This window comes from Myiozetetes cayanensis, unplaced genomic scaffold (assembly GCF_022539395.1).
Source record: "Myiozetetes cayanensis isolate MyiCay16 unplaced genomic scaffold, myiCay2020 scf5-8, whole genome shotgun sequence".
NCBI lineage: Eukaryota > Metazoa > Chordata > Aves > Passeriformes > Tyrannidae > Myiozetetes > Myiozetetes cayanensis.
In genome coordinates this window covers 32,946,973-32,971,855 of record NW_026087742.1, presented here as the reverse complement: position 1 = coordinate 32,971,855, position 24,883 = coordinate 32,946,973, and the positions used below count along the sequence as shown (strand labels likewise).

The 24,883-nt window shown below is 36.8% G+C and overlaps 1 protein-coding gene across 24 annotated transcripts in view; it reads right to left on the bottom strand.

The window, feature by feature from the left end:
- The window catches only part of DLG2 (discs large MAGUK scaffold protein 2), a 996,215-nt gene that overhangs the window by 405,465 nt on the left and 565,867 nt on the right, over positions 1-24,883 (bottom strand). For 5 of the 24 annotated variants that reach the window (XM_050332281.1, XM_050332284.1, XM_050332290.1 and 2 more), the window contains exon 1: positions 20,151-20,483. The exons of 18 other annotated variants lie outside the window; for them this stretch is intronic. In XM_050332281.1, the coding sequence (XP_050188238.1) occupies positions 20,151-20,468 (318 nt within the window). In that variant the 5' untranslated portion in view covers positions 20,469-20,483. Of the gene's footprint in view, positions 1-4,934; positions 5,068-20,150; positions 20,484-24,883 lie in introns of those variants that run through there. One more of the 24 variants, XM_050332295.1, reaches the window with a different exon arrangement.

Here is a 24,883-nt window from a genome sequence, read left to right as displayed (position 1 = left end):
CTACAAAGAAATTATCCACTATCTTATTCCATTACCTTTTTACATCCTGAAATACCTGAAGTTTGAGTGTAACATTTATTCCTGTGCAGGGGCTTTTATAACCAGCCTCAAAAACACAGAAACAAATAAACTAAAAATTACAATGCAGGTAAAGAGAATAAAAACAGAGAATGCAAAACTAAATCTGAAATAGAGGAATTACTTTGAAAGAATTCAGTATCTGTTCAAGAGGTTTATCAGAACATGAATTTCAAAGAACGAAACACGTGCTGTCAGGAACTAATCCATTACATTGAGCACTGTAAACAGCAGCCCAGAAAGAATGGAATCAGTGCCAAAGAGTGATCAACTCTGCTTGGCAATAGCAGAAGAAAACAAGGCTTACTAATGCCACAGCTAAAATTCTCCATATCGAGAAAAGAATAAGAAATACAGAAGAAAGACAGAGTTTTGGAAAATTTCTAATAGTACAAATGACAAAATCACCATTGAACTTGTTTCAGCACTGAACTGGCCACGAGAAGAGCTGTGGATTACTATGGTCTATAAAATACAACTAATTAACTCATGGATTCTGTCTAAGTATATATAGAGGCAAAGCTATTTTGTCAAGTGCTTTCACTGAATTAATACATATTTAACTATATAGGAAGATCTTGAAGAAATAAGCTTGATTTTGAATATCTGCAATAAACTCAAATTTGAGTTAGTCTGTGCTGGAGCCAAGAATGTTTTGATTTTTATGTCAGTGGAAGTAGGCTTCTAACCTAACGTCCTCTGGAGAAGTTTTAATTGATGTCCCAAAGTGTCCCTTTATGTCCCAGAATCACTACATGATGAACAAAATTAACAAAATAATTCCAAATATATCAGTTGCTGACAGCCTGTTTCAAAGTCTAAATAACTGCGAGATCAGTTATTTACTGTGGGTGCAGTTATAACTGCAGTTATAACTGCGCCCACAGTACATCATTTCAAAAGAAAAGAAACATCCACATGTGAACTGCAGCTACCCAGGGCTGAGGGGGAATCAACTCTTTTACATGGTTTAGTCTGTTGTGACCTAAAATGCATTTCTCAATGGAGATGCTCTATTACAAAAATTACACTTATTTGATACTTTACTATAGGGCTTGCCAACCATTTTTTAATCTCCATCTAAGCCCCCTGAAATGAGCAGGGACATGTGCAATGATACCAGGTTACTCAGAGGCCCCTCCAACCTGACTTTGAACATTTCCAGGGATGGGGCATCCACCACCTCTCAAGGCAACCCGTGCCAGTTCTTTAGCACCATCATTGTGAAAAACTGCTTTCTTATATCTAATCTAAATCAATTATATTTTAATTTAAAACCAATAGCCCTTGTCCTATCACAATAGGCCCTGTTTAAAAGTCTGTTCCCATCCTTCTTATAGGACCCCTTCAAGTACTGTAAGGCCACAATAAAGTCTCTCACCAAAAAAGAAGTGGAAGCAGTGCTGCAGCCACAAGGAAAGTTATCGTGTAAAAACAGAAACACATAAAGTAGCAATTGATTATTCTTTTATATATATCCTTACGTGTTCTCTATAGAGAGCTTTCCATGAGGAAAGGCACACCTTCTTCTCCTAACATATAGTCTATTAAAATGCATTGCTGTTGACCTCTTAATCCTAAGAAATAGGATTGAGCAAAAAATTTCAAAACATAAAATCAACACAACATAGCACCATAAGTTTGAAGAATAATGAAAACATGTAAAGGGACTCAACTTGAGATGAGAAGCAACAGTGCCACAAAAGGAGCTCTATATGTCATGGCTTAAACAAAGAAAGTGCCAGGGGTTATTGTAATTCTGAGAAATGCAATCAGCATGCCTGGTGAGTACAGCAAGACCAACAGTCTTTCAAAGAAGTTGTACAGGACCTTAACAATACACCTGACTTAATCAAAGTTATAGGCCTGGAAAAAAAGAAGGCAATTCCTACTAAGAAATAATCAAGGGAAGAGCATCCTTGTGAACCTAAAATAATTAGATTATGGGTGTAAGTAGGTGAATCAATACTAAAAAGATAGACTTCAGAAGCTGAACTAAAAGGAAGAAACATAAAAAAACCCACAAATCTTTGGTGTTATGAATGATGCTGAAAAACAATCCATATAGGAAAATTATACTTGCCTGCTTTTCAACAAATATTTTGCTAATTTTAATGTGGAAATATTTTTCAGTTTCATGTGAAGGGCATCCAAGCAGATTTTATACACAGATAACAACTGTGTGGCAAATTCAAAAAACTATAGTATAGTCTCTCTAGGGGAGACATCAGAGCCTTGTTGCCTTGTTGCCTTTGCATAAACTTAGACTAAGCACTGAAATACGTACTGTAGGCAATATTCACATTCTGACAGATGGGCAGTGTGACCTATGAGGTCTTTCCCCATCTTTACATTTTAGCATTCTGTCATTTCTGAGCAGTGTTATTTTGGCTAGAATTGGATAAAGAAACACTGAGTAAAAAATTATTATCTTAAAGTGAATTAAAATTGATGGTGGCAATTTTAACAAGGACTTATCTTGCAGCAAGTAACATTGCCCTTTTTCTCATGAGGCAGGCACAAAAAGTAACACAACTCACCACTTTGACACATGACTGTTCTTAGATTATAAGATATACCTTTTAGTTACTGACATAAAGACATATTTTCTGCTTTGTAGAACACAAATATTTAGGATGCTGCTATTTGTACGCATAACTAGCGGTGATCCGGACAAGACTAGGAAAGCTCTGTGCTCTCTGGATTTGCTATGTGAATGTGTCTGATTAAAAGCCACTTATCCCACAAAATGAAACAACCTTCCTTGTACACAAGATAACATTGACCTTCCATTGTCACTGTATCGAACAACAGATGTAACAATCACAGAGAAATAAAACCTAAAAATTGTCAGAACTGATTTACCAAGATCAATTAGGGGAGCTCCAAACGTCACAGTAATCCTTCATGAATTTAACATGATCCCCAAAAACACTGGAACATTAAATGGTTCATAACATCAAGGCAGCCTCTTCCTATAATAGCAATAATAACAATAATAAGTAGCTCCTGATTGTGTCCTCTGTCTCTAATATGATGGTTGCTTGTTTCTCTTTTTTTTTTTTTAAATGGAAAAGCTCCAGGAGAGGACTTTCAGAAATAAGCTTTGATTACTGTAAGGGAAAAAGAAAACATTTCCTGACAAAAAAACTCCAGTGGAAGTTATGCATTATACACCAGGTGCTAGGAGACAGCACCTGGAAAAGGACTAAGCATAGCATTTAGTAACATAAACAGAGCTGTCTGCTTACGGCAGGAGGTAGGTAGAACACAGGAATCAAAGAGCGCAGTCATAAAAATATTCGGCTTCAGGAACTCAGATTTCTCTTGCGCCTGTACAGCGGTGTTTCAACCTCAAAACCAGTTCAACATCTATTCCAAGAAACTGACATTCAGACACGAGGCAGCCTTTCCCCAGAACCCTTTGGACAGATCCAGTCTCCTCCTACCCTATCTTATAGGTATCAATCCCACCCTCCAAAAGAAAATATCCCCCTCATCCAGTACATCATGATGCCTGCCAGAAATATCACATTTACCATTCTCAGCCTGTTGTAAATCCTGACTTTCGCCATAGGACGTCTGGGAAAAATTAACACCTAATGTGATGGTCCTTTCCAAAAGCTAACCAACTTCACAGGCAGGTGCACCAATTCTGAGTACTAACACATAAAATCCCACTGCAGACCTGACCCTGATACTAAATAAATGTTTGGCTGGGAGGACAAGAAATGGGAACATCGTGTGCTTCAGAGGAATGGGAGAAAAATGACATAGAAAATATTACAGCAAGAAGAACACAGAATCTGTGGGAGGCACAAGGTTTTTTAGGGCAGCTGTAACAAGGAGAAATCAAGAGACTCCAAAGTTAAAGTCAGCCCATCTTTCACATGCTACTATAAGCTTTGTGACATATTTTGAAATGTCTTATTTGATTACAGTATAAGCTCTCTACTCATACACAAATAGGGGGCCAAGTATCTTTTGTTATCAGCCCATCTGGTATTGAAGACATTTTTGCTCACTTATTAACTCAATACTGATCTGATACAGTTAGAAATGAATAATTCTTCAAATTGTTGATAACATACTTGACAGTTCAGATATATGTATCTTTACACAATATTAGCATATTTTCATTTCAAAATAATCCCATTAAATTTATATTTTGCATGAAATGAAGATACATGGAAGAAAGATGCCCTCTTGCCTTTCCAGCACATTCCACCTGGCTTACCTAACCCAGTCACCAGAAGCATCGTCCTGCATCTGCTATTAAAATATTTCCAGTGCACATGACATTAACATAAATAAATTGTTTTTTCAAAATATTTTGAATTAAAATTAGTAAGACATATTGATATAAACATAGAAGAGATCATTTAAATTAATTGTTTTATTTTATACATGATACACAATATCATATTACTGTATGTCATTTGGTGATAAGCAGTAATACCTATATGTTCAATTTATATTATTATATACAGTTGACAAATACTCCATTTAAAAGCTACATCTCAATTTCATGTTTTTTTAATGCACCTTTCTCTTTCCTTTATCATTAATGATAAAATAGAAATATTGTCCCTGTCTTTTAACTCCAGATATATAGAACTATACATTCTCTCCACAGAATCACCAGCTTTTATAAAGTACAGTTTTTATAAAAGACAGTTTTTATCCATCATCCTTTCATCAGAAAGAAATACAAAAGACCTGTGGTCAGAGAGCTGAGTTCATTCAACTCAACAGAATTCAGTTTAATCCATTTTCCCCCCAAAAGAAGCCTAACCCTCAGAACTTTAATTTTGAAAACATGCCTTATTTTAAAGATATATTACAGTTTTCCTTACCGGGACAAAAGAATCAAATGAACCCTGTTCTCGATTCTCAATAGATGAAATTGTTTTCAACCAGAGGAGATAGCTTGAAATATCAGATATTTCAGAATGCTCCATACTGAAAGCTGCAAGATTAGCAGGACTGAGGTGAGACAGACTTGCAAAAGGAGGACTTTGGCTGTGTTACATAAAGTTCTAATTAGATCCTTGGTACAAATTGCTATCCTAAGAATAAAAAGTTAATCAAAAAGCCTCATTGGAAGAATAAGAGGGCAAGATTAGAGCCGAGACAGCTATTTCACTTTGGGACAATCGTGCAACTGCCTAACTAGATTGTGTTCCACTATTCAGAAGTGAAAATATATGTGTGAAAATTAAAGCATTCCCTTTGTGTTACCTTGGACTAAACTGTTTACAGCTTGTTTTCCTAAGTGGAACTCAGGAGACCTCTCTATATTTCTATTCTGGTGAAGCAAGCACCCAAATCTCAGACCTCCCTAAAGTCACAGCCAAAATATTTGCTGAAAAGGAAGAAATTTTTAAAGGAGTTATATACAGAACTGGTGTGAGAAAAAGTGTTGCAAGGAGTGTTTGTCACTTTTGGTGACCAACCATAAGAATCAACCTACAAGGATTCATTTAAAGTGGCTAACTCCTAGAAAACTACCCTAATAACCACAGGATAGCTGATGAATGACTTCTTATCTATCCCAAAAGATGCAATTCCAGCCTCCATTTCCAAAGAACAGCTGAGAGCTCCCTTTACCTATTCAGGTTTATATTCCCTCCACTTATGAGTGGTACTGTAGAAATTAAAGGGCTTCCATCCTTCAGAGGAAAGACACGTCTGTTGTACCCAGTGGTAAAATCCAGAGCCCACAGAAATCTTGAAGGTTTCGATAAGGTCAGGATTTGAGTGACAGTGTCTTTTTGGGAGGAGGATATAGTGTATATGTAGGCTGTCTGCTCAGAAAAGCCACACAGAGATTGACATGACATACATTTTCTGGAACTAGATGCCATCTTTGGCTGAAGAAGCTCTAAAGCAAATCAGAATGTCAGAGTTGCTAGGTAGTCATGATGAAATGGAAATATCAGGTATGAACGATGAAATACTGGAAATAACAACTTTTATATTCCCCAATTTGTTGCCTTCTCATAAAAATGGATGTCCAAAAGGAAGTAGGAAGTAATTATTTGTGAAGGAGAGGTGAGAGAAGAGAGATTGAAAACTCCTAGTGTAAGGGACAAGAAAACAAGTGGCCCTAAACAGGATGTCATTTCCTGTGTATTACACTTTTTTGTTTTGTCTCCTAGTAACAGTTCATTTTAGGGCTCCAAATATGGTCAAATTGAATTGAAAAACCATGTCAGAAGCACCAAAATACTTGTCAAACTGAGTAAAGTTTAGAAAATAATACTGATTTTAAAAAGCAAATAAAGATGAAAAATTAAAAAATCCTACAGGTTTGACTGATTTAGAACAAAATATTTCAAGAAAAATGAAAGCCATAAAACACAAGGGATCATAAATACCTTTTGGATGAACAGGTTCTGTTAAAGAAAAAGATATAAAAAATTTCAAATTAAAAAAAGGAATGCATCTAAGGTAAAAACTGCGTGGTTTTTTTTTTTAAGAAAAACAATTAATGAACAGACCCAAAGAAGACTTTGCAACAAAATCCATACAGTTTTACAGAGTGGAGATGAGGAAAGAAAGATCGAATGCTGCATGTTCCCTCCACTCCTGAACCTACTATTGTGCTGGCTAATAAGAAAATCCTACACTAATTTAAATGTTATATAAGTACTTCAACATTAACTAAAATGCAATATCCTTGCAAAGCATTTTTTGGAAAATATCTTATTTGAACAAATGAACATGTTCATTTAGTGGCAATTCTGAAATACGTTAACTACATATACCCAGGAGCAGGCTGCTTTCCTTTCCCTTAAAACTCCTTCCATAACACTCAGTACAATATTTGAAGCTATAACAGCTTGAAGAAGCCTTTGGTTTCACACAGTACAGTTGTTTGTATCAACTCACAACATCCTAGAATGGTTTGGGTTGGAAGAGAGCTTAAATATCATCTAATTCGGTCCTCTTTCCACTAGACCAGACTGCTCAGAGCCCGACCCAACCTGACCTTGAACACCCCCAGGGATGGGGCATCCACAGTGTCTCTGGGCAACCTGTTTCAGTGTCTAACCACTCTTAGAGTAACGGATTTCTTCCTCATATCTATTTAAACCTACTCTCAGTTTAAAGCAAGTTTAAAGCAAGTACTCCTTGTCTTGTCACTACATGCCCTTGTAAAAAGTCCCTGTCCAGCTCTTTTGTAGCCCCTTTAGATACTGAAAGATGCTATAAAGTTTCCCTGGATCCACCAGATCAGTATCATTGGCTTCTAAGAAAAGTTGAAGACTTGAAAAGTGAGATCATAAATAATTAGCCAATTCTTCATTGATTTGAGTAACTGATGTTTAAACCATTATCTTTTAGGACATAAAAGGGATCACTTATTGTGAAAATGGTTGCAACTAGGTTGTTTATTGTATTTCTTAATGAGCTCATAAAATAAAGTTTAATTTACAAAGTACCTTATCCTGTAAATTTGAGAGATTCAAACGGACCATAACAGGCATAGCTGAGCCCTTCAGCCAAGCTGATGACACCGCTGCGAAAAAATATTTAATAAAGGACAAAAGATGCCAAGGAGGAGAAAATGAGGGAACAACAGGACCAGAGCAGTAGATTTCAGTTCATGCACTTTCTCTCTCATTCTTCCAATTTTCTCCCTGCTGCAGGGGCAGCGAGTGAGTGGTTGTGTGGGTTCTGCCAGCTGGGGCCAACTCACCACAACTTTATCTACCAGTCCTCCAATTAAAGCACCTTTCAAGAGACTTTCAATCATATTTTAAAAAATGATTTTATGGAATACCTAAAGATTTTCCAGTATCTCTGAAAAACCACTACAGATATGTAATACCTCAGATTAAGACAGTGATGACAAAACATTAAGAACTCATATGGTATAAAGATCAAAGTATCACAAAAGGTGATGCAACTACATCATACAAAAGCTCATACAGTTTATACATAAAGACACAACTCTCCCAGTTTTGCCTTTATGTTTTATAGGAAAAATAGCATTCCATGTTCCTTTATGACTTATATATGTAATGCTATTTATAACACATCTTTATTTCTACGAAAATAGGTACTGCTGTCAATCAAATAAACGTTAAATAATTCAACCAGTAAGATTGCTTTTTATAAGCTGATATAACAGATCACCTGGGAATAGCCCACTATGTCTCCAGCAGAGAATTTTAGAAATTGTTTAACTGTACCTCACCTTTTTAAACCTTTCCAACTGGATTACTGCCTTCCTATGAAATATTAACATGTTTAATTTTTAAAATAAATTTTAGTAGAGAATAGCTTCTGACAAGCTTCTATAAAGCTTCACTGAAGTTTTGTCAATGCATTGTTTAAAAACCTCTAATACATTAGGAACAAAGGACAGAGATATCTGAGTAGCTGATTTGGGAAATATTTTACATTAGAAGAATAAGTAATATGCAATTTTACGTGCATGTTTATTTATTTATGGTTGCAGTAATACACGGGTTGTTTAAGTCTGAAGGACTTTGCTAGTTACTCTTATTGAATTTTCGATTAAAGGGAAGTAAGGATACAACTGTGATTGTTCCAGCCCAAAACTCCTGCATCACAATGTCTGAACTTTTGCATCTAATAATCAGAGGCAGTAATGTTGCTTTATAATACTTTGAGATCAACTGAAACCCTACTTCACTAACTTTTCCCACTAGGGTTGTAGTAAAGATCAGCCATTGCAGCAATTAACTTTTACTTTTGTTGCCCCTAAACTCCTTTGTTGGATTGAATTTCAGTGCAAAATATCTACAAAAATGTAATTTTCTTTCCTCCTCTTGTCTGCCCTTTTTTGTTACTGTGGTTTCAAGACAAATTTAAAATTATAAAAAAATGCAGGAATAGTATTTTTTCTGCCTTTGATATATTCAACTTTGAAAACATCCTAATCTTTTTGTTTGTTTTGTTTTTGTTTTGTTTTGTTTTGTTTTTTGGTTTTGGGTTTTTTTGTTGTTGTTGGGGTTTTTTGGGGTTTTTTTGTTTGTTTGTTTTGTTTTGGATTGGGTTTTTTGTGCTTTTTTTGGTTTGTTTTTGTTTTTGTTTTTTCTTTTAAATCCTGGCAATTCCATATCAGAAGGATTTTAAAGGATTTTAAAGGATTTTTTTCTTTTTCTTTATATTCACATAGAAATGTAAAAGACAATAGCATGAATTAAACAAACAAACAAATAATTGCAGGTTAGACTACTACTTTTCTAGTTCAGAAAGGTACTTAACTTTTGGGTTGACTTCAGCATTCAAAGTATTGCCAGTAATGCAAAGTCTCACCAACACAGACGGTATCAATGTGCTTAGGGAACAGTGTTAAGCACTGTGCTAAACTGTGAGTCACAACAGTGGCTTCTTATTGAACTTCTGAGAAGTCCCTGAAGAAAAGTATTGTTTAAGAAGTTTCAGCTTTGTTTAATGACTTGTTTTGCCATTTCTTTGTTCTTACATTTTCAGTATTTTCTCCTCCTACTCCAATTTTACCAATTTAGTAGTACAGGAACTGGTCAAACTGAGTTGTCCAGCTCAGTGCAACACCCTAGCAATGAGGTCAGCTCAAACTGCTGAAACAACCATATCATATTGACGGAAGAACTTGAAGTAGTGCTGGTTAAGTAATTGCTTTGTATCTCCAAGTCAATATGTGTATCACCCCAAGAGTATAGCCCTTCCTTTAGCTGAAGTTTCTCACAGATTAAATGAGCTGATGCAAACTGACCCACTTCAACAAAGAACTCACTACCCATTGCATATTTCTTCAGTAACATGAAGAACTACTAATATCAAAAAAAGGGAAAACCTGTCAACATACACATGGCTCATGGATCCAGGAAGTCACTGAGATTCCCAGCAAGAGGACTGAGCTTGATGCTACACCTCAATGGTGGCCACAAGCAGCAAGGACCCTTAAAGGTCCAATGAGAAAAGGTTCCAGATACCCTTCCACATAGGTGGGTTAACCAAAACCAGCATAAACCAGGTAAAACTTACACTCCTTCAACAAATGGTGTAGTTAGGTTCAGTCCAGCTGTTGCCTATAGGACTAAGCTAAGATAAAGGGCTGAAAATAAAGACCCCCCCCCTGTTCTATGTGCAGTCCACAACAAATGTTAACTTCCATGCCTCACCCTTCCCAGTCTGAAATGAAATGAACATTGGCCTAACTCACAAATGTATCAGAGAACAAAAGAATCATCACAGCTGTTCCTTCTGAGGTTCTTTAAGAAATGTCAAGACATCACACAGTAAGTGACATCTGGAGAAAACAAACAGGATCAATTTTGCTTTCATCACCTCTTCTGCCCCTGGGTGTTTGTTGAACACCAACTAATACTTCAGACTGCAAAAAGAATTTCCTGCATCTTTGTAGTTTTATTATTGCTTTTACTATTAATAACACCAAAACCTAGTTCCTCTACCCCTCATCCTCTTGCCGTGAAATGTTTTTACTGGGGCAATTCTGTTCTCTTTTGCATTTTGCTGGTTTGTCAGATTTGCTGAACCTTCAAGTGCAAGAGGTAACATGATGAAATAGAAACTGGCAGAAAGTACATTAAAGTTCTTATCACCTGAAGACAAATGCTGGCAAGTGAACCACAAGAAAAAAGACTTCCATCTGGAAATATGATAAAGACCATACAGGTAAATCCAGTAATTCCACTGCTGTTTTGGCAACTGTTCAAAAATGTGAAAATACAGATGAGTTATGAAAAAATATGTAGAAGTAATGAAACTCTTCAAAAAGAGGACAGAAAGGAGCAAAGGTGAGAAGGAAAACAGATACTAAATTTCCCCAGTACCAACATGTGTTTTGAAAGGGCATTACATAAAATGAGCAAAAGGCAACCTTTCGGTTAGATGTGACAAGACCTACAATCAGAAGATACAACGACCCAAGAATTATGAATCTGAAGTTTTTTAGGTTTTGTGCATCTGGCAAAATATTTCTGCAATTCTGCATTTTCATCCACTACAAAGAGCTGATTCATTCCTTTCTGTACTCTCTGTATGATTAACATGATGTTTTATTTCTTGGTACATGAATTAGTTTAGCTGATAGACAGCAACCAGTGCTTAAAACCAAAATAACTAGGGAGTAATCACCTCAATTTTCAGCACAAATTATTTGAAAAGTAATGTGTGAATTCCAGGTTTTTGCTGACTACATAGACTTAAATGCATCTTAGTAAAAAGAGAAGATCCACTGAGAATACTGCCATGACAACTTAAAAGTAAAAAAGAACTACAAAAGACAATATTTTTGCAGATTTATGCCTACAGAAGTGATCAGATTGCTTCTACTTTTATACCTGTGGTGGCTGAGCAAGCTAATAACTATCCCAGAGGCAACTGCAGTATATCATGACTCTGCTTGTTACATGTAGTAGATCTACATGTGGCACAATACAGAAAAAGTATGTTACAGTCAAATCAAGCTGCAACATACTGGTGTTGCTCCACCTCATGCATCTGTAGGGTTTCAGGTCTTTAAAAACATTAAAGTCTTAAATAATATTTATTAAAAATTGTAATAATAATAATTACAACAACCTATAAATTTTCTCAAGTTTGTTGTAAATCCTGTAGGCCAGGTTTTTCAGAAATGACCAGTGGGCCCATGGGAACCTCATGAGGTTCAACAAGGCCAAGTTCAATGTCCTGTACTCAGGTCAGGGCAACCCCTGATTTCAACACGGTTTAGGGGATGAAATGGATTAAGAGTAGCCCTGTCAACAAGGGTCTGGGAGAACTGGTGGATGAGAGGCAATGCGCACTTGTAGCCCAGAAAGACAATCGTATCCTGGACTGCATCAAAAGATGGGCCACAAAGACGGTGAAGGGCCTAGAGGAGAAACCATATGAGTCTGAGGTCACCTGATTTGTTCAGCCTGGAGGAGATTGAGGGGAGACCTCATAGTGGTCTACAGCTTCCTCATGAGGGGAGTGGAGGGGCAGGCACTGATCTCTTGTCTCTGGTGACCAGTGACAGGACACAAGGGAACTGCATGAGATTGTGTCAGAGGACATTTAAGAAAAGGTTTGGGCACTAGAACAGGACTCAAGAAGCATTTGGACAACGTTCTCAGGCAGATGGTGTGGTTCTTGGGGTGGTTCTGTGCAGGGGTAGGAGCTGGACTCAGTGATCTTTGTGGGTCTCTTCCAGCCCAGGATATTCTATAATTCTATGATTCTAAGTATGACCAGATGGTTGAGGGAGGTGATTCTCTCTCTCTACTCTACTCTCATGAGATTGCACCTGATGCATTGCACCCAGTTCTACCATCCTCAGCACAGGAAAGACATGGACCTAATGAAGTGAGTTCAGAGGAGGATCACAAAGATGATCAGAGGGCGGGAACATCTCCTATGAGGACAGCTGGAGAGAGTTGAGGTTGTCCAGCTCGGACAACAGAAGGCTCCAGGGAAAATTCATTGGGGCCTTTGATGTGGGCTTATTAGAAAGATGGGAACAAACATTTTAACAGGGCCTGTAGCGATAGGACAAAGGGTAATGGGTTTAGTGACTCGTGGGGATGGTCTTGTGCAGCCCTAAGAGCTGGACTCAGTAATTCTTCTAACTCAGCATATTCTGTGATTCTATAAACTAAAAGAGGGTAGATTTAGGTTAGATATAAGGAATTTTTTTACAGTGAGGGCGGTAAAACGCTGGCACAGGTCACCCAAAGATGCGGTGGATGCTCTGGAAACATTCAAGGTCAGTCTGGACAGGGCTCTGAGCAACCTCCTCTAGTTGAAGATGCCCCTGCTCACTGCAGAGGGTTGGACCAGATGACCTTTGAAGGTCTCTTCCAACCCAAAGTATTCTATGATTCCATGAATAATACTTTCAGTAGATGCGTATATGAGTGTTTCCAAAAATTAGATTACTTCAAAGTATGAAGATCTAGCATCCTCTTCTCCCATCACTTTCTAACCTCCTCCCCAGATTTACCATGACTACATCTCTAGCCAGGTTTTATTCGTTATTCACCTGCAGACAATTTCTACCAATAATCAGTTTCCTGAAACTGTTGCTCTACTCTGAAAGTGCAATGCTAAAAAAGCATTAATTAAATCACTGAGCACTGAGGATATACAGTTGTCAATAACTGAATGAATGTGATTACTGCAAGAGTTTTCATATATTTCATATACAAATGCCCAAATTAGCAGGATACATAGAAAGAAAAATATATTAATAAGCTGCAGTGGAAGCTGGATTTCACTCACACATTTTAAGGATACTCATGTTTAACTGTTTGTCTTTACTTCCACATGTGTTTTTTCTGTATATCAGAAAGAAGTGCAGAAGAATGTAGTATAATCTCTGCAAGTCTGGAACTAGGAGCTGTGCACTAAGTTCTGAGAAGATAGAGAGATAGATGTCTATTGAGGAAACATGATGTTGATCAAGCTGCTTAGGTCTTTTATTTTTAAACTCCATTATTTTAAACTCCATATACTAGGAATAAAAAACAAAACAAAACAAAAAATCCCTGTTTTGCCCATTATTATTAAATATGACCTGAATATCTTTTCTGCTTTAGTTTGTGCTTAATTGCATAAAAAACTATAATTTACCTATAAATATACTAAAACATTGCATGCATTTAAGCATGAATGTATAAAGGTCTCGTATACTCTAAATGCACACATTCAATGTTACCCTTTTTCTGTTTACACACACAATTAAAAAATTGAAAAGAATTCATATCACAGCAGTGAGATATTTTAGTAATAGAGCAGAAATACCAGCTAGCCACAAAACTGCTGCACAGAGCCAGAGCCATACTCATTGAAGATGAATATTTCAGTACTGTATAGTGTAAGTTTTAATTACAGAAGTTGATTGATGTTTTTTTGTTTTCTAACTTATGTCTTACTAACATTGCATTAAAAAGTTGTGTTTGAGAAGTCAGCTGTTGAAAAATAATACAGTAGAAGCATGTCTAAGGCACCAACCTCTAAATTTATGCCTGAGCAAGCTGGTGGTGAAGAGATCATTCAGAACGCAGCAGCAAATGTTGCAGCATCGGGCCCAGACTGAATATGAGACCAGGGTCTGAGATTTTTACTACCTTCTTACTGAATACCTAGATAAGAATTTTGGGATTTTTTTCCTTACAAAATGTCATCTGGCTGTTTGATCCTGTGTGTCCAACTGCAGACTCACAGAGCCATGACAAGTGTCGTATGCACTCCTGACTGCAAGACGGACAGATTTTGATAGAACACAGATGTGTCTGCTGAGCAGAAAGTGGGAACAGAAAGAAAGGAAACAAGGTGTCCCCAAAACTCTCCATTTCCCAAGTGAAACTTTATTATTTCTGAATTCTTGGAGGTAGCAAAGAGCTTGATACAAGTTTCTGCACTTAGCACAAGCACTGTTGGGTTGTCAAAACCAAACTGCACACATCAGATTGCACATTAAGTGTGACTACCTTTGGAAGAGGCAGCTGTGCACTATCCTCTGGGACATGTCCCTTGTCACATGTTTCTGTACTCAGCCTTGTGCTGGCACTAGAAGCTGTGCTAGTGGACATCAACTGGGACATGAAATATGTCTCTCAAACACCTTTTTGTCTCTCAAACACCATTCTGTCTCTCAAACACCTCTCAAACTCCTCTCATCCTCCTCCCCCACCCCGCACAAAGTAGACCCTACAAAATGACACAAAGTAAAAAAGAGCCTAGACCTTAGTCACACTTTCAATTAATATTAATGGCTTCAGCTCCCAGGTGAGTGATGGTTCGCAACATAAAAACTTGGACAAACCAGCACACGGATAAATAGAAAAATGTTCTTTGACCACAAATGCAACAAATAGCAGTTCAATATGAACTGATTTCACATCTGGGTACAGCACAGTTTCTCTAGGGTGTCACTTACAGGAATCCTATTACACTTCACCATTCTGCTGTCATTTGGAATACATAATGAAAATAATTTGTCTGATGTTCTGTTTGACTAATTATATTAACAGTTTCAGCTGCTAAAGTAATCTGCCTCTCCTTTTACAAATACTTAAAAAGGTAAAACTCTGTATTAAAAGTACAATATATCTAAACCAAAATCAAATGTTATTTTGATAAATTGGATTTTGTATTGTCACACAGTAAGTGACATAGCTGGCTCCTGTGACTTAAAAGAAAGCTTAGACCAAAATTAGAGTTTACAAAAAGGATTATTTTGTTTGTTTTTCTGATATTCATTTCAGATATTACAGAACCTCTATTTTGAATACATAAAGAATTCGTGTTTCATTCCTTTATTTCTAACTCCCAAAATGATGGGAGATTGTGAAATTAAGTGACTATTGAGACAATTCATCTGATTAACTGCAGTAATTCCTAAATTATACAAAAAGGTAAATGAATATATGTTATTTAATTTATAAACTATTGTTACAATCTGTGGCTTATTTCAAAGTAAGCATGGTTCTTAAAAGCAAAGTAATTGCATCTGTAATTATTGTTTTACTTTTTTGGCTTTATTTTTATTATCCTTCATCCAAAAGCCACATGCAGACTGAGGATACAGAGAGCTAAACTGACAAACTCTGTAAATATGGTCATTACTACAACCAGAAACACTTTTTTTTTTTTTTTTTGAAGAGAAGTCTGATGTTTTCATACCCCAGAACAGTAGAGATAGTAATTTCCAAAAGAGAAATCAATTTTCAGCTTGTACCTTCAAGTCATGCCAAAATAGCTAAGACCAATTCGTTCTCCATCTGAGCCATTTCTCAGTGTCCAGCTAGAAACTGTCAGGCATCATCCTTCATGGCTTCTATTTGGATTAGACCAAAGCCATCTTTTTGAGTTGCTGGAAAGGTTTTGCATCTTTGCATGCATAATTCAAATGCAGTGGAGCATTAGACACAAAGCACAACTAGGCTTATCAAGGCTTTTTTTTTTTCTTCCCTTTTTCCTTTTAGCACAGAGGGCATCCAGTTTATCAATCCTACTGTCATACTACAAAAGAGATCCAGCAGTATATAACCTTACAACTCAGTCTAAGGGATAGGAAGACTAAAACTCTACTGTTTGGCCTGTGCCAACAGAATACTACAGGGAAGATCAAGAACTTTTCTGTGTTTTAAATTCCTGTAATGGCAAGGATATACTTAGGCAAAAATGCCTGAATATTCCTAGGAGTGGATTACACAGCAGAATACGGGAAAAGTGATGGGAAAAAAAAGGTTTGGAATCTTTTTGGATTCTGCCACTCTGGTCCTAGAGAAATGCCCCTCTGTTTTCAAATATGATGAACAGTTTACCCACGGGTGAATAAACATGTCTTAGAGAATAAACAAGTGAATAAACAAGTATTAGAGAAATGAATAGCAGGAGGACTATCAGAGCACTTGTGCAGTTTTGGCCAATTACCAATGCTACAAACAATCCCTGTCCAAACTCTACACTTCCCTTTCTATGCCCCCTTTCATCCCACCCTGAAAATCCCAGAAGCCAAATCATATGTCAAGGGGAGAAAATGTTCTTGGCTTCTTGAGGCATCCAGGAGGAGAAACTTTGAAACCTGGGTTTAATTAAATGCAATGCTAAATATGGTGCCACAAATGCAAATTATGCATTAACATATTTATGACTGAACAATCAGCAGGAGCCAAATAATGTGTAGTTAAACTATAAATCATTACTATCATTGGTAAGTACAGTACATAATATATCCATTTCAGTATTTAAAAGAAAATATATTTCTTGCATCTTGCCCACAAATACTGTCATGATCTGTGTAACCATGCCTATTTCTTAATTGTCTTCACTAACCCTTAAAATTATGTATTATGAAAAATATTATTTATGCATTAAATAAAAAAATATGTATTATCAAAAACACTGCTGAAAGACCTGATACATTAATAGAAGGAGAAAGAATACTATATGTTAAAACAAAATAAAAGAATATCCACTTTTATTTTACTCCCAGTGGCCTTTACAAAGAAATGCTACAGTATCAATCCAGGCAGAGGTGGCTCAATGACCCCTTCCAACACAGTGGAAATTCTGGAACGACTGACACATCCCCAGGTTCCTGAATCTGTAGAGCACAAAGCCTCATGACTGACACTTGGGTTTTCTTTTTCCTTTTTTCTTTTTTTTAAAGAAGGACCCTTCATGTCATAGAGATAGTCTTAATGTGCCTCAGCATGTTTAGTTTCTGGTCTTTTCACTACATACCACTCAATCAGTCACATGAACAGCCATTACACTACGAAAACATATTTCCAAACAAATATTACAAAATCATAGAAGCACTGAGATTGGAGAAGACCTTTAAGATCACTGAGTCCAACCACTAACCTAATACTGCCCAACTCACACTAGATTATGTTCCTAAGCACCACATCCATGTGTCTTTTAATACCTCCAGTGATGGTGATTCCACCACTTCCCTGGGAAGGCTATTATGCCACATTTCATGTTACTTCTTACCAGGAGTGTTCCATACATCACTAAGGAAATTGCTGGCCTCAACACAGAGGACTCAAAAGCTAAGCTTTGACCTCCTTTTTATGCCAAACATAACCTAAATGCTATGAATTCAGTAATAACAATGCTTTCCTGGTTTTGGTAGAAGAAATAGGTGCGTATGAATGCAAAAGCATAAAGTTTTCTAAAGCAGCTGTCCTGGCAGTGTATCAGATGTGAATGCTACCCAGAATGCCGTAAACTTTTCAGAGTCCTCTGTCAGTCAGTGGGACTGGATACAGGAATCATTAGAACAATATCACTCATCTTCCAAAGGAACATGCTAACAGCTGTTGTATTTCTGCTTTTGCACATCTATTACATGGCAGCCGCACAGATTGCTCACAATGTTTCAGTGATGTCACTTCTATGACTGCAGCATGAAGACGAGTCCAAGGCAAGATGCTGAACTAAGAGCTGTCATCTACATCCACTGATTCTAGGAATGAAGGACCTGTGCATTAAATTTGGTACTATAGCACTAATCAAGAAGGAGTTTTACAATGTTATGTCTTTCCTGTGCTTCAAGAAAGTAGTCTCTCCCAAAAAAGTAAATCAGAAGAAAAATCTGCACAGAAGTTTATGGAAAAAATTACTCACATCAAATTGTATCCCTGCAGTAAGGGGAATTAGTAAGAGCAGCTCTATAATGTTTTCCCTTATTGCTTCTGTGGAATATAATGATTGTCTAAGTGTACATACAATAGTGTATGTACACACACACTCTTCCCCTTCTTCCCATAGCTTGTACAATGCTTACTTTGCACAGAGAAAAATAGATTATTTGAAACAAACTATCTCTCAACTCTATGACACTGAAACCACCAAGTATTTCCCAAAGTACATTAGTCCATCCCTAGACAGAGAACATCAGTTTGATTGATGGTTAATTGATTACTCATAGTCAAAACCCAAAAAAGGACTTTTCTACACAGAATAAGGTAGTTGGCATTTAGAACATACAGTAAAGAAAGTTTACAAAGCAGAGTTCTAAATTAAATATAAGAAAGTACATAAACCTGAACAATTCCACATTATCAGAACACACAGGGATGTGATTACAAAGGCATTGAAAATACTGAAATAACTTTACAATACATCTATAACATAGATATCAAAGTAGTTTTAGAAGTGGCCTTTAATTTTTTTTAATAATGGTCCTTCATTTTCTCTTTATAAATTCTACACTTTTGAAAACCAAGGAACTCTTTCTTTGAAGGTATTTTTTTCTTTCAAGGTTTTTCCAAATCAAAAATCTTCAGAGCCTAAAAAATATTTAGAGCTTTTTAGAATTCAAATTGGAACAAAGTCCAATTCTATGTTTTATATGTTATTTTAACATTGGCTTTATGCCAACACAAATGGCTGTATGTGCTTTGTATATGAAAGAAAATGTATAAAATCCACAGTAGTCACGTGCAACATTTTGGTCACTCAAAAATATAACAGAAAGCTTAGTTTTTCCACCTGATACTAGATTTGAGGCAAAAAAAAAAAAAAAAAAAAAAGAAGCTTTTTATATATAACAATCATTTTCAGTCACCAAAGCATCACTTTTTTTAGACCATCAGACAAGATAAAATACAGCAACACTATCTGACAATCCTTTGCCTTATTGCTTTTCTGTACAGTGAAAATATATTAAAACCATTTCCATGAAAGAATTGATTTAATCTCTGGAGAGGGTGCACATGTTCATTGTGGGCTGAGGCTAGTTAAACTCTAGTGTATAATACATCAGTAAATAAAGATATATTTCAAAAACTTATTTCAACAATAAATTCTGGTTTTTAGTGTGAAATTGTAACAAAAGCATTTGAATGAGCTTAAAGTTTTCTAAGGGAGAAATCAAAACATGTATCAGGTACTGTTAATGCTTTTTAATATTAACCATCATGTGAGTGTCACTGTGATTTCTATTTCACAGTGCTGGGTTATCTGGTGTGTAATCATTTTCAGTCTCATTGCTTACAGGTATCTGTACACATTGTAGACCCAGCTTGGTTTATATTTGAAAATACACTGCCTTGATGTTAAATAAAAATCTATAGATTTGAGAAAGCTAAAGAGCTATTTCATATTTATTAAAGATTTCAATTACATTTGAAGTTCCAAAGAGGAGAAACAGGACACACTTTCTCTTATCAATAAATCTAACAACCCTTTCCCATGTTCTCTATTTAAAATATCTTTTTAACTTCATGCAATATTTGAAAACAAGCTGTTTACAGAAGCAGGCAAAATCCATTACACAGGGGAGATAAACACATCGTTACTATACAGCATAATGGAATACAAAGTATGTAGAACCTTGAGGCACAAACCAAAACATTTTAACAAGAAAACCTTTCCAGGAGGAACCCACAATTTTCACAGGTGACAGAGAAGAAATATTCAAACACAGAGATCACCACCCAACAGCTTGCACTTGCACATAAAATTTCCAGCATAAATCACTAAACACACACCAAGACATATCACGAAAAGTTGTCGACACCACCAAACCTCACTTTCTTTCCCTGGAGCATCCTCTATGTCGCTTGGAGAGTGAAGAATCAGCTCACCTGCACCGGGGGGGCCCAGCCATGGGCACAGGCGCACTCTGCCCACCACTGCCCGGGGCTGCCCTGGGGCCTGGCTGGGGATTTAGGGGGGCTCTTCCGCACTGTGTTCCACAGAGGGACAAACTTGCTCCTGCTGTGGTTGGCACCGCCAGGTCCCCATGAGGCAAGCGCCTGAGAGCTATGCTGGAGGCCCGGAGCATGCTGGTGCCAGCGGCAGGCGCAGTGGGCATCCCTGGCGACGGGAGGCACATTCCTGCCTCCGCCCGAGCCCTCGGAGCCCCTGCCGCAGCTGTGCTGCTTGGGAAGGTGCGCGTGCATGGCGCGCCCGGGGCTGCCTTTGGCCACCTGGCATGGAAGCGCTTCTCCTGGCAGAGGTGAGGTCCTGTGGCGGGGCCCGTCCAGCCCCTTGGCAGCAGCTAGCGGCAGGGCATGGCGGGAGCAGGGAGCAGCGGGAGCTGCTGCTGGGCAGCTCTGGGCAGCTCTGTGTCAATACCGGACTCCACTCGCGCAGAGACTTGACAGCATCCCCGCTGCAGGCAGAAGCAATCAATGCTCTGCGTGGCTGGGACGCACGCCTGCATCCCTTTCTGGATGACAAACCACGCGAAGGGGAAAAAAAAAAAAAAAAAAAAAATCCGACAAAACCACTCTTGCAATTTTCAGGAAGATTTAGTTTCTTTTCTAGCTGACCCTGACACAAGTCACAGGCACCCTGCTGAAGCCCATTTATATGTATAAGCTTTACAGGCAAAGTGCTTTCTGGTGAAAATAGCATCTAGACAAAGTACTGAAAAAGATACTCCTTTGCCAATGATCCAAACAGACGCGGGAGTGGTTTTTTTTCCCTTCATGCCTGAAAAGACCTTGTCAACAAAATTGCATCAGAAGATGCAAATGACAAGTTCGGGAGGAATGTTATCTGCCCTAAATGCTAAACCGCAGCATGAACGTCGGTATGTGCTAATGTGTATAAGCTAATGTGCGTAAACATAACAGAGAGAGCAAGAGGCTGACTTTAAAAATAAAGCCACCTCAAAAAAATCTATGCCACAATTTAGCAAATCTCCAGCATCTTATACATGTAGTTGTGAATATATTTATTTGTGCATAAAATCTTCAAGATTCTGATTGATGTATCATTTTTTCCTCTATATTTCACCCCTTACAAATTCTTTGCTGCTTGCCAACAACTTTGTGTACAGAGTTTTCTGCAAGTCCCCTCTATGGTTTTTCTTACTAATGCAATCTCTTTTCCTTGAATTTTTCCTGAAATTTTTATTTGTAAGTATTTACTTTTAGTTTTTGCTCATAGAAGTGACAGGGGTGTAAAGTGTATAAATTTGGGTATATTGTTCCAAGCATCTGGAGAGGTTCAGGGGTATTCTTTAGTCTCAGGTGCCTAAGTCCTTAGGCCCTTAAGACTCAGTGGATCTTGGACCCATATATATGTATGGGGTTTTCGGATTTTCTTTTAACTTAAGCATATCTCAGGTACATTTAACCATAGAAAATAATGAATTGATTTTTAGAAACAAAACACAATGCTATGTGATAGAATACTTTAATGTCTACTGGTGTACACCTAGGATTTAAGTATATAAAATATTGAAATAGATTTGTGATATACGTAGTTTTACCATTCTAAAGTCTAAAACAAATCTACTTTTAAAGATTTCAGAGACAACTATTTGACAATCTGCAGATATAGTTTCAAGTGAGATAATTTTTACAAATGCTTTGGTGCAAAAAAACTTGATTCAGTAATTTAATGCCTTCTAAATTGCTAATTTAAAATTCCCCTAAGTTTAGACGTTGCTAAAATACATAACAATAAGACCTGGCAGTGATTCTTGATTAAAAAAAAAATAATTATGGCGATGCTCTAACAGTGGAGAAAATATTTTGACAACACTGTAATTCAAACTGCCACATGTGAAACTTACATCTATTTTAACTGTATTTTCATTCAAGGTGCTTGTCCCAGCTATACTAAACTGATGTGATAATGCAAGGTTTGTTCAGAATTTCACTTGAAAGACAAAATTGTGCACCATAGGCTTTTACATAACAAGATCTCAATTGCAAGAACTCACATAGCTTTGCATACGGTTAAGGTCACTTCATGTTTGAAAAACAAATATTAATGTACTTCTGAATTGCAAGTGTAGATGTGGAAGCCAGAACTTAAAAGTCCGAGATAAGGAAGTCTACGAGGTGTCATTGCTGCATGTAAAGTAAATGTAAAGATATATAAGATTGAATCTGTGTTATCATAATTTTATTCAAGTATAAGAATTGAAGGTTTATGAGCTGTCCAGAAAGCTGCTTTCCTCTAATGGTCAAAGGTAATTCAACCATGTGCACCCAAAAACTTTTCTGCCAGAAGATGATTCAAGTCATTACTGCATCATTTCCAGCAGGACTATCTCTATTAAAAGGAATATAGATATCACCATTAAGTGATGCTATATATCATATATATAAAATTTTAATATATTTATTTATATGCCATATATACAAGACAAAACACTAAGAAGGTCCAATTCAGTTTTCATTTCCATCATTGTTGACCTGTATTAACAGTGTCCATCACCTAAAGACTATCAGCCTTTTTGTCACATAGCACGCTACCTAGTTCGTGCCAGAATTTACTGATGCTATTGCAGCTTTCTCAAATGCCAGTCAGAATTAGGGGGGGTGGGGAGGGAAGAGTTTTAATATATCTTTCAAATCTATTTTGAGAAATATGGATAACTGCAGAATTAAAGAAAAACAAAGCACACGTATAGATTTCAAAAAGGCCATTTGAAATTATATATATATATATATATATGTATGTATATATGTGTATAAATAAGGGCAAGCAACAGCTACAACAGGGCTGGGGAGTGGAAAGAATCTACGCATTCTGTGACCAGACATAGTCTGCAGCCCACCTATACACAAAATGTTGAGTAAAGTCATCTGTACCACTAAACTGCATTAAAATGCACAACCCCCCCACCCCTATATTTTAAAGTATGACCTTTTAGCAACCTTACTACACCCCAACAAGAACCATGCAGAACTACAAAGGCATCCTCTTGACTGTAACATTTATGTGTCCACTGTTAAAACAGTATATTTGAAACAGCCTCTTATCAGAATGTGGAAAAAGTTTTATTTTTTTCAAAAGAATTTGATACCATTTAACTTAGCTTTAACCTACCCAGCATTTCTGGGCTATTTCACACTACAAAATTTATAAAGAAAAAAAAGATCTTACAAATAAATGATTTTACCCTCAACAACTTTTTTTAAAGGTTGTCACTTCCTGTGTGCAACAAAACCACTTGAATATGGGATATATACATGCAACTAATTGCCAGACAACACGGTAAGATGGATTCAAAAGATAATGAAATTTTATCCGCTGTAATTGAGCCATTGTATTAGAGAGGATGGCACGCACCTCTGGATGAACTTGGATTAACACATGGCTCAAATCCACATGCCCAACTGTCATCCTAATTTGACAGTAACTGGTGCACAAAGCAAAACTGAATATTGTACAATACACGATGTGAACTGTGTTTGACCCAGTACTTTTGTGGAAAAATCTCACTAATTTTCTTTTTAAAATATTAAGTAGGTATGACAAAATGGAGGAAATAGGTTTAGCTGATATTCTACCAGCAAATAACTGTAACTGGATTACATTAATGTTGGACATACACCAAAAATAAATGCTGAGAATAGTTTGCTTCAGGCAAAAATGTGCATATGGGAAACAAAAAGTGCATATGGGAAACAAAAATTATTAATAGAGCTCTGAAAGGGAAGCTAGAATCATGGGCAAAGATGATTTAGATGTAGTAACGGATTTTTCCCTCCAACCAATAGTGCAATGTTATGTAATCATAAAAAATACAAAATAAAAGAAGAATAAGAGTAATAGAGTGGACCAACTTATTTAATGATCCTAAATTTCTACAAAAACTTTTCTTGAAAGAAGAATAATGAGAACAATTTTTAACATGATAGCAAGGCTACTGAAATAAGTCAAATGAGATTTCTTTGCAATTGGTTTGGTTTGTTGGTTGGTTGCTGAAGAACAATTATGCTTGTATAGAAATAATATTCTCAGTGGTGACATGGGCTAGAAGGAATGGTTGTGATTAGTCCAAGATGAGGCCGGGAGCCAACTGACCTGACATAACTCATTGCTGTCATGGGGTACCAAGGAAATCTTGGACATATAATTTGATTTCCATAATTATTCATACGTAAAATGAAAAAAACCCAAAAAAAAACACAACCCAACCGAAACCAGAACATAAGGGGAAGGGGGAAGAACACAGATGAAATAAACCAGCAAAACAGCTCAGCTTCAGGCCTGTCTACTCATTTCTTCCTCCACATGTGCAAGGCAAGAGGCATGCAGGACTACAAAATCAAAAATAAAACAGTAGAAGAAGAAATATTTAATACAAGGTGGTATTTAAAAATTTCACCATTAAGGAAGTTTCACTGGAGATCTATCAATGGTTTGTAAGAGTAATTTTTGTTTACTTAAAAAAAAGTTATATGATCCCCATATCCTTCAAGCAACAGCATGGGTCACAATCTTTGAAGTTTTACACAAAAATACCAGCACAGCACTGAGATGCAGCTCCCTGCACAACAGATCAGCCTCTATGATCAAGAGCATGTTCTTTTCATTTTTAGGAGAGGCTAGAAAATCTTAAGGAGTT